This window comes from Erythrolamprus reginae, chromosome 4, assembly GCF_031021105.1.
Source record: "Erythrolamprus reginae isolate rEryReg1 chromosome 4, rEryReg1.hap1, whole genome shotgun sequence".
NCBI lineage: Eukaryota > Metazoa > Chordata > Lepidosauria > Squamata > Dipsadidae > Erythrolamprus > Erythrolamprus reginae.
This window is the reverse complement of record NC_091953.1, coordinates 87198032-87213136: the sequence shown is the minus strand read 5'-3', so window position 1 is coordinate 87213136 and position 15105 is coordinate 87198032. Positions and strand designations below refer to the sequence as shown.

Sequence of the window (15105 nt, the reverse complement as noted above, 5' to 3'; positions counted from 1 at the left end):
CTTTGGTTTCTTGTGCTCCGTCCCCGGGACCTCCCCCTCATCCTTCATTGGGACCTCCCTATTCAGGATAGAAAAGAGGTCCACGAATTCCCCCCACAAAACGGCCTCCTTGACCGAAGGGTGAAGGTGGAAACCCCAGGGGTGTCGCTGGCAACCCGCATGGGATAGCCCCGTCCCGAAGGCTGGTAAACGGGTCCCAAACCGTAGAGGCTCCTAAACTAAACACCCCAGGTCCCGACGGGTAAGCCGAAGCTGGCGGGGTCCCACCCCCCGCACTAGCTACCCCAGGCCTCGACGGAAAAGCCATCGCAGGAGCCCGAGGGAGGGCAGCCGTAGCCGGCGGGGACCACACCTGGTTACAGGTGCCCGCCGGAGACCCTAAACCATTGCCCCCACTCCCATTGCCCCAGTGCAATGGATGTCGAATGTGTTGCGACCTCAACTGCCCCAAAAGGTGTATAAGGCACCCAGGGTATTCCCAGTCCCACGGGGCCTGGCAATGCCACCATCTGCCCGGGCTGGAGAACCACTAGGATAGATCTATTTTGACCTTATTTTGGCCTCACTGGAACTTGAACCTGTAACCTTTGCATTGTAAGGCAGAGAATTAACCCCTAGGCTACCATATTCAATCCCCTGATTCGGTTTTTAAAAATGTTTATTTATTTATTTATATTTTATTTTGGTGTGTGTCTTTTTTTAAACCAGGAGCCAGAGCCAAAAAGGCCCCGGCCCCAAAAGAAAATGAAGACCGCTGCCAAGGAAGGCAGAGGAGTAGAAGTAGGGCTTGCTACCTATCAAAAGGGAGCCCAAACTGACCCACGCCGCCCTCCTCGCTCCCGAGGAGAAGCAGGGCCAGCCACTCCCTCCCCCTTTACAAGGGCCCCATCCAGGCCCACGGAGCGATCACCAGGGATATGTTTGCGGGCTCACCCCCATTAGCCCCGATCCCAAGGGGAAAAAACGAGCACTCCCCCCACCGGGAGCCCTAGCGCCAGGTGCCGAGGGATCCACTGGCAGCCAAACCGCCGGCCTCCGATGAGGCAGAAGAGTCCTTTCGCTGGGGTGGGGGGTGGCCTTTCTGCCAAACCCCAGCTGCTACTGCTACACCAAAAGGCCTCCGACGAGGCCGCCGCGCCATGAGACCGCCCAAAATGGCGGCCGCAAGCAGACACCCGACCGAGTGTCTGCCCAGGAAACAAGTCCGGGCGAGAAGGGAGAGCCTCAGGCCTGTGCGCCCTTTTATAGGGCAGGCAAGCCCTGCCCAGAGATGTCACTGATCAGGCCACCCTGGCCTGATCATCGGCCGAGATCTCGCGAAGTCTCGCGAGATCTCGGCCGAATCCAAGATGGCGTCCGCCATGTGTCCCTGTCTCCCCGAGCCTCCAGCAAAAGGCACCGGTGAGTAAAGACCACCGGTGCTATTTTTAAAAAAGTAGAGATGCAGAAAATTTTCAGATTTAGCTTAATTCAACATTTTATTATTCAATAAAATAACTCTGACATCATGAACTTGATCAACATGTGCCCTGCAATCTTCTCCCTGTATGAGGATTCAGTTTTCCTGAGTAATCAGATAAAGATCCTTCTATTTGACAAATATATGAAATGAAAAACAAGCTCCTTCTAGGTGGCGTGTATACACTGTATACAGTGTATATTTTGTTGGATGCATAGAAATATCTATATTGGTGGTCAAGTACTGAAAAAGGTAACTATAAAATGTCTAGTTTCTCTTCCTTTCTGACATAACTTTGTAATATCAATTGCTTCTTCTATAGAAATGTTGCCAGGCTAGACTTCCTTTCTGCTACCTTGTGGGAGTGTACAAAAATCTACATTCATTTCCACCACCACCCAAGCCCTATAATAGGCCATTATTTGCATAATTGCAAATGCTGCGACAATGGTGCCCACACGTTTGCTCAACATATGGCAGAATATTTTGTGCCCATATATGCCCTACCACCCATCCGTGGACACATTGCGTACAGCCCACAACTAATTAGATGTCAAGGTCCCCTTGAAACACAATGGACAAACATCATTTGCATAAACCAAGAAAGCTACTCCTTAATGCAGTGTTTTTCAACCAGTGTGCCGCGGCACACTAGTGTGCCGTGAGACATGGTCAGGTGTGCCGCGAAGCTCAGAGAGAGAAAGAAAACAAGAGAGAGAGAAAGAAGGAAAGAGAGAGAGAGAGAGAAAGAGAGAGAGAAAGAAAGAGCAAGAGAGAGAGAAAGCAAGCAAGAGAGAGAGAGAGAAATAAAGCAAGAGAGAGAGAAAGCAAGAGAGGGCAAAAGAAAGAACGAGAGAAAGAAAGAGAACAAGAGAGAAAGAAAGAAACAGAGAGAGAGAGAAAGAGAGGGAGGGAAGGTGGGAGATAGAAAGACATAGAGGGAGGTAGGGAGGGAAAGAGAAAGAGCAAAAAAGAGGAAGGAAGGAAGGAAGGAAGAGAGAAAGGGAAGGAGAGAGAGAAAAAAGAGAAAGAGGGAGGGAGGGAGAGAGAAATAGAGCGAAAGGGAGGAAGAGAGAGAGAGAGAATTTTTTTTGTCCAAAATTTTTTAGCCGCCCCCCCATCCCCACTCAATGTGCCCTATGGTTTTGTAAATGTAAAAAATGTGCTGCGGCCGAAAAAAGGTTGAAAATCACTGCCTTAATGTGACTGTGAGATACCAAGATGGTGGCAACAGATGATTGTAGAAGGGAAACTTCCAGGAACTATCACGAGGCAATTCCTGATAATAAGAATGGGAAGTGGTAAAGGAAAAGAAGTTGTCCAGAAGAAATGCTGTAAAACTGTTTTAGCTTCCTATGTTTCAAAATATCATGGAACACCTCCCAGGGGTAAAAAGGCCCCAGATCTTACATGGCAAACCTCTTCTAAAGTAAAAGTATAGTTCAAAGACCTTAATCTCAGCCCCCGCTTAAATTCATTCATTTTGAAATATATTCAATGATACTAGTAGCATTGCGCTATAAGACAGGTGTTATTTACATTTCAGTTAGTATTGTAGTGTTGCTTTAAGTACTCTGGTTTCAGTACTCAGTCTGAAAAACGTCTGGAAAAAACAACAACAGTTTGATAATTTTTCTTCATAACTCAGGAAAAACAATCTCCACTTAATGATATTCTCAAAAGTTAATGTGTCTACTTCATGGAAAGAATATAATGTTTTTTCATCAAATGGACAGGAATCTTTCTCCATTTCGGAAAGCTAATTAGGTAGAATATGAAATTCTTCTCAGTTACTAAACAGATATCATTAGGCTATGTATATCATATATCATGAAATGGACAGGGATTGTCGCTATGCTTTTCCTGTAGCAGTCGCAGATGCCTTAGGTTTAAATGGATGGTCTTATTTGTTTAAAAAGCCATGTAAGATATTAATGGACATGATAAAGCAGGGTGTCATGTAGCATATGTACAAGTAATTGAGTGTGTGTGTGTGTGTGTGTGAAAATATTTACATTTTCATAGATGCTGAAATGCTCTGGTAATATGAATATAGCTGATCTTTGCATTCTATACTGTACTATATCCTAACATTAGTACAAATATGCTTTCTTCAATCCATTTCATACAGATTTATACACAACTCATAATTAAACATTTATTAAAACAAAGCTCATTCCGTAACTCAATAAAGATCCATTTTTCTGGCCTTTCAAGAACTTCTTCGCATTATTCTCTAGCTGGTTAATAACTTATGCCAATTTAATATTTTTCAGGAGGTGATTTGTAGTGACCTGGATGGTGCTGCTTCAGATGAAGTCCTAAAAAGAAAAAAATATTGTAACCCTAGTTCATAATTATTAGTTTCTGGCAATCCCTAAATTCCTATAAGTTTGTCCTACAACAGTATAACATTGTTATTTTTCTGGCAAAAATAATATTATCTGTGACTTCTTTGCTTCAAAAGTTAATCAATTAATCACTCTTTTGTTTGACTCCAGCCCCTCAAAAATTCCAAACTGTGAGCTACTTGATGTTCTTTGCCTATTCTCAATTAACCTGAATAAAAATTCTTAGAGTGACCTAAGAAAACTGGATACTGATAGAAACAGAGGTTGATCTGAATAACCTTGAATAAGTGCTTTTTTCTCGCCACCCTTTTCTAAATATGCAGATTATTTGACAACAATTGCTACATCCCAAATAATTGTGATCATCAGAAAAGTGAAATCCTATTTTAAGTAACATCATCATTTCTTTCTGCTCCTCACATGGCCATGCATATGTAAGATGTTCACATTTTCTGATTGTAAATATATTTTCCAACACTGCTTACCATTGCCTTAAAACTTTGGATGCAAGCAACCATAAACACTTGTAAATAGCCTCAGGCTGTAACTTCATTGTTTATCATCTCCCAAGAATCTCACCAGATTGCTTCTCTTTTCCTGGGAACCTCTAGTTAAGGCTTCCTGATTTTGAAGGGGGTCATGCTACACAATGATTCCAAACTAGCCCCTCACTTGATCCTCCTTTCAGCCTAGCTAGCAATTCCCCAACATCAACACTTCATGTTCTTATTTGGCAAAACCACATTAGATCTCTTTGTTTTTATCGTGCCTATTACAAATAACAAGGAAATAATCTATTAATTTAAATTAAATATACCTAGTTGGTCCATATCTCAAATTAAACATGTACCCTCATGAGTATTGTAATCTAAGATATTAACTGTTTTGATGTAATATTTGGCAAGTTGAAATAATCATTTAATTGGAAAATTATACATTTCTTAGTAGCATCATGAATAGAATTTGAATGCTTAATAAATCACATGTATAGTTATAATAATAATGTATTTATTTATTTATTTATTTATTTATTATTTTAATTGGATTTGTATGCCACCCTTCTCTGAGGACTCGGGCGGCTTTAATGACTTGATTATGACTTGATTTCATATTAACCCATAAAATGTTTGGATTCCCAGGTTTGCTAGTGTATCAAAGAAAAAGGCTATGGATAAAGGATTTAAAAAGTGTATGTGCAGAAAGTTCAGCTCCCAGAAATTCCAGATAGACTACCAAAAACTCCTGTCTGAAGCTCTGGAGAGACTGCCAGTTCTGTAATGTTGTCTGATCTTGCATGGCAAAATTGAAGTACTTACTGCCCTCTCAAAGTTGTTGCTTCCTAAAACTTACTTGAGGATGGCAGACTGCTTGAAAATAGGCCCATAGCACAGCTTAGAAAAATCCTAAGACTAATGTTTAGCAGCATGCAAAATTTTAAAAAACATTTGAAGATAGAAGTTTTTTATATTCTTGAGTGCAAAGGATAAATATTCAATGTAACATCTAGAATACTATAGGAAAGCCAGATATGACAAAGTAAAGAAAGTAAAGGTTTGGAATACAACTGTTGATTACATTCTGGATTCTGTTCTAGATAAATTTTACCAGCTTTCCTTTGTTGAAAAGAAAATCTTATAATTTAAGATTTAATCCATTAATGAGAAAGACTGTAAACAAGGTAAATCAAAGTTCAGCTATAAATAAGCAGCCATTTCAGACCAATCTATTAATTTCAAATGGATTATTAAGCACCTTTTATCCTAAATAAATCAAAGACTATATTCAGGCTGTTAAGTCAGATGGAGAAGAGTATGTCTAAAAATACTCATAATGTATTATGTTCCATATAAGAGATGCCAATGCATGCATCAGAATAAGTTCTTGTAGCATGTACATACTACATATACTCACTCTGTGGTGATATCAGCAAATTGGGTGTTCGAAATGATTTTATTGTAGCTGGCCCCTCACCACTTGTGGTTAACACTTGAACCTCTAAACGGTACAGAGTTGATGGTCTTAGGTTGGGTACTGTCAACATATAGTGATCCTAAAAGGAAATGGAAACAGTTATTTCAACTAAAAGAAATATATTTGACACATTCAACATTATCAATCAACTCAGTTTCTTCCTTGCTTCTTTCCACCTATCTCTCCCCCTTCCCCACTGAAGAGGTACAGACTTACTACTGGCAATATTTGTGATTGGGAGATAATGCTGTTTGGTAAGCTGTTTTGCCTGCTTTCTGTAGTGACTTCTGCCCAAGTGACTTGAAATCCCGTCATTGGTTGGTGAAGATTTGTTTTTGATATTTTCCAAGAAAAATGGCCTGTAATATTAATATCCTGAACAATGAAAGAAGCAGAAAGATTCTCTGGTTTTGGCAATATCTTTGAGATAACATGATCTGTAAAACAAACACCACCACAAAGAGAAAAATTAGTATCTCTGTCAATCTTAACCACAAATTTAAATATATATATATATATATATTAAGGGAGCCTACAAAAATGTGTCATATAAATTTTGCTCTTATATGATGATGATGGAATGCTTACTCTCAAATGAATTGTTCACCATTATACCCAGCCGGTGACTTATCCCCGGCCCATTTTGCTGCAGGACCAGGGAGACACTGACCTTCGGCGCGGCCGCCATCTTGTTTTTTCGGCCGAGATCTCGTGAGATTTCGCGAGATCTCGGCCACCTCCTGGGAAGGCTTTGGCCTTCCCAGTGATGTCATCCAGGGTGGAGCCTGCAGCCCTATAAAAGGGCTGGGCAGGCTCCAGGGCCTCCTTTTCGCCCTGGATGCCAAGCAGCTAACACCCAGTTGGGGTTCGCTCTTTGCCTGGTGACCATTTTGACTGCAAGCCTTGTGGCGTCAGCCATTTTGTGGAGGCTATTACTTGAACTGGTTTGGAATTGCGGGGGAGGGGCCGGAGAGCTTGCGGGACCCCCCCAGTGGTTACAGGGGGTGTGTGGATCTTCCCTGGCAGGGGCCTTACCCCTCTCGTGGGTTGGAGTTTCCTCCTTTTTGGCCCGGGTGGCCGGGTTCAGGGTGGGTGCGGCCTTGTGGGCCTAGTGAGGCCTTCCAGCCCTCAGGCCTTGGGGATCCAGGGGTGAGCCTTTCATGACCCAATCTTTTATTGGGTTGTCGGGGCATCATCCCCATTTGACTATTTGTCAGGCTTTGTTCTTTTCAGGTGTTTTTTACCCGACTCTGATGGCTCCTAAAAAACAGAGGCCTACCCCACCACCAATGGAGTCTGGGGCTCAGCCCAGAAGGGCCTTGAGGCCTTCAGCCAGGGCCCGTCTGGCTCAAGAAGGCACCCAAGCAGGGGTCAGGAGGGGGAGCAGAGTGAGGGGTCCCCCTGTGAATGAATCTAACATCCCTGCTCATGCTTGGTCTAGGATCATCGAGAGGCTGGATGACCTGGATGCCCACTGGAGGTCAGTGTACGGGCCAGGTGGCACCATTCCCTCAGCTCCAGCAGCCCTTGGAGGACCACCAGGTGAACCAGCGGCCCAGACCGGGCAGAGGACAGCGCCCCCCGGCTCAGTAGGAGCCGGGTCCTCATGGATGGCTTCTACCCCTTTGGGGGCAGGTGAGACTACACCACACCCAACACTACAACCGCTCCTTCCTCTGACCAGGCAGGCCATTGTCCCCCCAGGTTTTGGGAGTGGGGTCAACACTTTGGGTAGTTCAGCCATCACCTGTAGCCAGGTGTGGGCTTCCCCCACCGCTACAGTGGTGCCTCAGGCCCCTTCAACAGCTACAGTGCCCTCGACTGGGTCAGGGGAGGCGACTGTGGGGGTTACCACCGTTTTGGATGCTTTAGCCACCATTAAGGCAGCCACCATTCCATGGGGGTTACCCTTCACACCCCTGGGGTTTCACCTCCATCCTTCTGTCAGGGAGACTATTTGGAAGGGGGAGTATATAGACCTTTTCTCCCTCAACAGGGAAGTCCCCAAGAAGGAGAAAGAGGGTGAAGTTAAAGTGGATAAACCTAAAAAGGTTAAGGTTAACAGATGCTTCAGCTCGTGGCTGTATGCGTACTTAACCTACGCCTCAATAGTGATTCAGAGGGAGCCCGCTCGGGCTCTCTCTATGCTTAAATACATTGATTTAATTGCCCGTGCTCACTTTGAGTACAAGGGCACAATTTGGCGTAACTATGATGAGGCGTTTAGGATGCGGGTAGCGTTTGATCCCACACTCCCCTGGGACGTAGTTGTCCCCGATTTGTGGTTCACGGCAGCCTACATGTCCGGGACCGGGGATGACCGCACAGACAGTGGCCATTTTATGGAGGGCGAGACTGCGGCATTGCCCACGGCTCGGGCAGCTGGGGGAGGCGCAGCTAAAGCTGCCCCTCCGTGTCACGCATTTGCGGCCAGGGGGGCGTGTTTTCGCCCCTCCTGCAAATTCAGACACGCGTGTGGGAGCTGTGGGGGCTCCCATGCCACTAGCTCATGTCCTAAGCCCAAAGGAGATAAAGACAAGAAGGATGGGGGAGGGCAGAACAAATGCCCCCCGCCCTCTGGGGGCAAAGGGTCCCAGCCCAATTAGGCTAGAAGTGCTACAGGACTGGTTGCAGGAGTATCACCCTCGCGAGAGAGTGGCTGCTCTCTTACAGGGTTTTACGTAAGGTTTTAGAATTCCATACATGGGGCCTAGGAAGGCCTTCATGTCCGACAACCTTAAATCAGTTGTGGGTCATGAAGACATTGTTAGGGCTAAAATTCAGAAGGAGGTGGCCGAGGGCAGGGTATTGGAGCCTTTCCCGTGCCTGCCCTCGCCAACTCTTTGGGTGTCCCCATTAGGGGTGGTTCCTAAGAAGGCCAGTGGTGAATTTAGGTTGATTCACCACCTGTCCTTCCCAAAAGGAGATTCAGTGAATGATTTCATTCCTGATGAACTCTGTTCGGTCCGCTACGCGTCTTTTGACGCGGCTGTGGCCATGGTTAGGAAGTGTGGGATAGGAGCTCTTATGGGAAAATGCGACATTAAGTGGGCATTCCGGCTCCTTCCCATACACCCAGATGACTTTGAGCTCCTGGGCTTTCACTTCGAAGGTGGTTTTTATGTAGATAGAGCATTGCCGATGGGATGCTCCATATCTTGCTCCCTCTTCAAGAGTTTTAGCACCCTTTTAGCGCTCAGGAGGCACACGGGTCTGGGCTCAGTCATTCACTACCTCGATGATTTCCTGTTGGCGGGCCCTGCGCATTCCGAGCAATGTTCTGCTCTGATGCTGGCCTTCGAAGCCCTTTGTGCTCAGCTAAGGGTCCCTTTGGCCCCTGAGAAGACTGAAGGCCCCGCTATCAGGATTACTTTTCTGGGTATTGAATTGGACTCAGAGGAGCAATCTTGCAGATTGCCCCTAGACAAGCTGCTCAAGATCCAGAGCAAGCTTGACATAGTTTTAGGTAGTCGGAAGGTAACCCTTCATCAGCTACAGGAACTCGCCGGGCTTCTTAACTTTGCCTGTTGGGTAATAGCCCCCGGCAGGGCTTTTTCCCAGAGAGTATATACTGCGATGAAGGGGCTTTGTTTGCCCCATCATCGTACCCGCCTGAGCACCGGGGTCAAAGATGACCTGCGCGTATGGCGGGGTTTTTTGGCCCATTTTAATGGTCTTTTCTTTTGGAAGCTGAGTTGCAGCTCTGCTCGGACGCTGCGGGGACCCGCGGGTTCGGGGTTATTTTGGGTGACCAGTGGTGCCATTCCATGTGGCCTCCGGAATGGAGGGCCTCTCCCCTAGTTAGATATTTGACCTTCCTGGAGCTCTTTCCACTGATAGTGGCTTTAGAGCTGTGGGGAGAGAAATTTAGGGACAAAACCGTGCACTTCTGGTGTGACAACCTGGCCATAGTCCACGTTGTGAATGTCCTGTCATCCAAAAGTGACAGGGTCATGCGGCTTGTCCGCCACTTTGTGCATAGGTCATTGTCTCTAAATGCTGTTTCTGGCTCGGCATGTCCCCGGGCTGGATAACGGGATCGCTGACGCCTTGTCCCGTGGTCAGTTGTCCAGGTTTCAGACCCTGGCTCCGTGGGCTCGCGCGTCACTGGAAGTCTTCCCCGACCACCCGTGGGGCCTGGGCGGGCTCTCAAGCAGTGGAGCACTGGAGCTAACAGGGCCATGGCCCTCTCAGTGGCACCAAGTACCTTGAGGGCATATAAGAACGCTGGTAAGGGATTTTGGGATTGTAGGCAAACCAGGGGTTACCCTCATCTTTGGCCATTCCCAGTGAATCACCTTGTGGAGTTCTGCATGCTGCTTAGACTTCGCGGCCTTTCAGTTAGGACTATTAGGTCTAGGTTGGCAGGCCTTGCCTTTTTTATCTAAGGCTAATGGTTTTCTGGACCTTTTTGAGACTTCCGCATTTGGAAGATGCTGGAAGGTGGGTGAGGGAGTGACCAGGGCCCTCGGGTTAGCAGACAGGCATTAACGATACAGCAGCTGTCGCTCATTAATCGAGCCTGGAGCAGCCTGTGTGCCTCTCTGTACGAGGCCCGCCTCTTTCAGGCGGCGGCCTGTGTCATGTTTTCAGGGCCCTTCGAGTCAGTGAGGCTCTGGCCTCCTCCCAGGCTGACAGGTCTCTCCGTGCCTTCCAATTTTCCGACTCGCACTTGAGTGAAAGGGGTGTCTCCCTATTGGTGAGACAATCTAAGATTGATCAGTTATGTAGGGGTGTTAGGATAGAGTTGACGGCTACCACCGATCAGTCTGCGTGCCCGGTGGCAGCTCTTTTGAATTTCTGTAGTCTTAGGGGAGCGGAGCAGGGGTACCTTTTTAAATACCAGAAGGGTACCCCGCTGACCCGCTATAAAGTTTGGGCTTCAGTGACTAGGGATCTAGTCGGGATTGGCATTGACCCCGCCGGCTATCGAATGCATTCGTTCCATAGCGGCGCTGCATCTAGTGCAACATTGTCTGGTTCTCTGGGTCATTGGATCCGGGGATTGGTCGCTGGCGGTCAGCAGCCCATCTAGGTTAGGGACAGCTAGTTGCTGTAATAGGATAGGGTGTCAGGCTAGGGAGCCTTTCTCTGCCTTCTTCCAGATAGTCCCACCAGGGCGAGGCCGACGGCGTTGCTGTGTGGCCACAGTGGTCTTTTGGGCTGGCCTATCTGCAGCATGAATCGCCGTGGGGACCTGGCTGTCTTGGGTCAGGCGGATCAGCATTGTCTGGATGGGGAGAAGAGGCCTGCGAAGAGAGAGGCTTTCTCCTGCTGCTCCTGGGAGGGCGGCACAAGAGTTGTCACGCCCAGGGGGTCAATCTTGCACTCAGTGGCAATGACCTGTGTGTGTGTGGGGGTCTGGCACTGCTTTGCCACACCTGCGAAGACTTGCGTATTCTTCGCAAAGCTTGACCAACCGCGCAAGTGGTTTGGTCTGAGATCCTCCGGAGGATCATCTGGGGACGCCATTTCCCTTAGGGCCAACCACAGGGTCAGGAAAGGTGACTAAGGCTGTGGGCAGGCTGGTTAAAGAGTTGGGTGGGGTAGTGGTTGCCCATCCCCGCATCACCATAGATCAGCCGTGGCTTTACCGGGCTGACGGTGTTCACCTGTCAGACCAGGGAAACACCATCTTCTTACAGGACTTGCAGCGGTCACTGCGTGAGCTGGTGCAGTTAGAGAGGGGAGTCGGGGGCCAAGATAGAGATCTGACCCCCACTCCGTGGCAGGTTAGGGGCGGAAAACTGGGTGGTGGTTTAGGAACTGTGTGTTCTCCGTTGGGCATCTTTGGGGATGATTGACAGATTCTCTCCAAAGGCTTGTGGTGGAAACGACCTGAGCAATTGGGGGGAAGCTGTCTTTGGGTCCTGCCCATTGCTTTCCCCTTGTATGGGATAGACGGCGGGACCTCCCACATGCAAGTGCATGGCAGTGAGTCAGGTGAGGGCATGGCCCCTCACCTGGATCAGCATGGAGCTATGCCCATATGTTTCCCTGGAAGTTTTTCTGACATCATTTTCCACCCCGGAAGCAATTGTTTGACCCTGCGGGTCCTTGTTTAGGGTTATAGTTAATGTATGCAAATTTATTTAAATAAATTATGCAAATTTAATTAATAAAAATGACCCATTTTAAATCCAGCTGTTGTGTCCGTGTCGTTACTCCGCCTCTGCTGCAATACCCGCCCGGTGACTTATCCCCAGCCCGTTTTGCTGCAGGTCCAGGGAGACACTGACCTTCGGCGCGGCCGCCATCTTGTTTTTTCGGCCAAGATCTCGCGAGATTTCACGAGATCTCGGCCACCTCCTGGGAAGGCTTTGGCCTTCCCAGTGATGTCATCCAGGGCGGAGCCTGCAGCCCTATAAAAGGGCTGGGCAGGCTCCAGGGCCTCCTTTTCGCCCTGGATGACAAGCAGCGAACACCCACCCGCCCTCCCTATCTTCCAGTGTGCCCGTGAGGGTCGCCCTTATTGGGGGCCGAATAGGAATTTTTGGCGGTTGCGGTATTTTTCTGCGACCGTTTTTTCGCCTATTCCACACTGCAGTGACGGATAAGCGGTTAGGGGGTGCTTCGCCCCTATTTAGGTTAATTGGCATACCTTTGGTCATTTGGGTAGGCAGGTTAGGGGCGGAAAACTGGGTGGTGGTTTAGCAACTGCGTGTTCTCCGTTGGGCATCTTTGGGGATGATTGACAGGTTCTCTCCAAAGGCTTGTGGTGGAAACGACCTGAGCAATTGGGTCCCGCCCATTGTTTTCCCCTTGTATGGGATAGACGGCGGGACCTCCCACATGCAAGTGCATGGCAGTGAGTCAGGTGAGGGCATGGCCCCTCACCTGGATCAGCATGGAGCTACGCCCATATGTTGCCCCGGAAGTTTTTCTGACGTCATTTTCCGCCCCGGAAGCAATTGTTTGACTCTGCGGGTCCTTGTTTAGGGTTATAGTTAATGTATGCAAATTTATTTAAATAAATTATGCAAATTTAATTAATAAAAATGACCCATTTTAAATCCAGCTCTTGGGTCCGTGTCGTTACTCCGCCTCTGCTGCAATATCACTTACATTATCTACCAGGAATATAGTTTTGTTTCATACATTGCACTTCAATGAGTAATTACCACAAATTCTAATTTCATTATTTGATATTGTTCTGAAAGTTATATAGACCCATTTATAATATTATAGTACATATTATCTTGCAAATCAACTTTATCTATGTATTTTATATATGACTAAAATGTCTTTATAAAAAACATTACTGCTTTACTATTTATTGAATTGGGTACAACAAAAACACTATATAATTTATTTATATAAAATTTAAACAGCACATATTTTAAAAATATAGTTATATAAAAATCTTTATATAATTTTTTTAAATTATTTTTTTTATTTTAATTGGATTTGTATGCCGCCCCTCTCCAAGGACTCAGAACATAATAAAACAGTAGAAAAACAATCCAATTAATAACATAATAGTTTAAAAATTCTAATTTCAAAACTTCAATTAACAATTCATACAACAATCATACTAGGAAGCATTCATTGGGGCCTTAAAATCAAGCCGCAATAGAAATGTGAGTCAATTAATATTAGAAGATATTAAATTCATTGTATGGATATCAGTACAGTATATCAAATATCAAAATTATAACATATCATTTTTATTATATTCTGATCCACTTAAAACTAATTAAATATACTGGATAAATTTGAAGCCAATGAAGCTATCAATCTTGTTCTAGAATAAGCATGCATATATTTTACAGTGTATTAAAAATATTTTAGCTATAAAATATATTCATGTTTATTCCAGAACAAGGTTGATAGCTGCACAAAAATAAAATCCCCTATTCCTGAACAATTCCCACATTCTGTTCTCTAAAGTTCCAATGCTTTTGGAATTTTTTTCTTGCTGTTTTAGTAAAACTTTTTAAAAACTATTGTTCCAGCATTTCCTAAATATTCTTTTTGGTTTAGTTTCAAATGTGAGTCATGTGACTCACTCAAAGGCAAAGATGTTTTCCAGTTCTGATAACTATATTTTTCTGTCTAAAATGATTGTGTAAAGATCTGTGATCTATCAAAGAATATATAAAATGTTTGGAGATAGCTAGACCGAGCTTTGAAAGGCATTACATCTTATCAGGTTAAAAAAAAGCATACAAATGTGTAACACTTTGATGCATCTAATGCCTACACTGCATTCTCCATTTACATATAAAATTTGTAAAATAATTTTATTTAATGTAGAGTAAAAAGGAGGAGGTAATAATGAAGCTCATATTGAGAATTTCTAATTTTCTATGACTTCTGTTTGTAAAATCACATTACAAAGAAAATTAAACTTGTGGTTGTTTCTTTTGTATTTTGTATTAATTAATTAATTAATTAATTAATCTGCTTTTGCAATATTAATTAATACTTGTAAGTGGTTACGGTAAGAATTTTAATTCTCTTCATATAATGATGGAAGCAATCCATTTTAAAAACTGGTGTTTGAATGTTTAGCTACTTAACTATTTTATGTCACTCTAATTGTTTTGAATCTTACCTCCTTTAGCCACGCAGCTTACATACTTGTGTTTTTCCCCTTTTAGATCAGAACAAGGTGGAGTTGTAAAGAAAATGCTTTCAGATTTCAACTGACCATTGGATCTTACTGGGTGAACTGTAACCTTATATTTGCATGAAAAGGACAGGTTCTGAAGAATTATATATTTTTCCTATGAGAAACATAAACCATTTTATTATCCTGCTTCGGGGTTTAAATTTAATATTTTCCAAGCAATCAATGCAAAAATATATTTTTAGAAAACAAGACTGCTTACAAAACATGTAAATATTCTCATATATCATTTATTTATTATAGGGATATGAAATAGGTAGGGATGAAGGTATAACACATTCAGCCTAAATCTCTAGATGACTTCTTCATCTAGAGGAAATTTTATAACATGGCATAAGTTGAAAAGGAAAAAAAATGTGCCACATATTTCAATGGAACCGCAAATTGTAGTTTTCTTAAATATAAATTCCTCTACCACATGGGTGGGCAGTAATTCTCTATCCAAAAGCTTGCAGAAATATGTGTCTATTTGGTAAAAAGGCATTAAAAAACAGTTGATTTTTACAAAGCATACTTGAGAATTAAACACAAAATTCTATTTTATGGGGAATTATACTGTATGTAATATTGCACTGCACATTGCACTGCACATACAAGAAAAGTTTCGGATTACCATTAACAAGGATTTTCTAGCTGGCTTAAAATAATTTAAATAATTTGTTAAAGTTGATAGAAGAAAATATATAAAAATT

At 44.5% G+C, this 15105-nt stretch overlaps 1 protein-coding gene across 2 annotated transcripts in view; it reads right to left on the bottom strand.

Annotated features, from left to right (window-relative positions):
- Positions 1-1459: 1459 nt before the first annotated feature.
- ANOS1 (anosmin 1) overlaps positions 1460-15105 on the bottom strand; it is a 121235-nt gene continuing 107589 nt past the window's right edge. The window contains exons 11-15 of one of the 2 annotated variants that reach the window (XR_011559039.1): positions 14339-14510; positions 5998-6218; positions 5722-5860; positions 2656-3780; positions 1460-2072 (exon numbers count right to left, since the gene is read on the bottom strand). Coding sequence is in view for 1 of the 2 variants with exons in the window: in XM_070750850.1 (XP_070606951.1) it covers positions 3722-3780; positions 5722-5860; positions 5998-6218; positions 14339-14510 (591 nt within the window). In the remaining variant the exon portion in view is untranslated. Of the gene's footprint in view, positions 3781-5721; positions 5861-5997; positions 6219-14338; positions 14511-15105 lie in introns of both variants that reach the window. The other variant, XM_070750850.1, reaches the window with a different exon arrangement.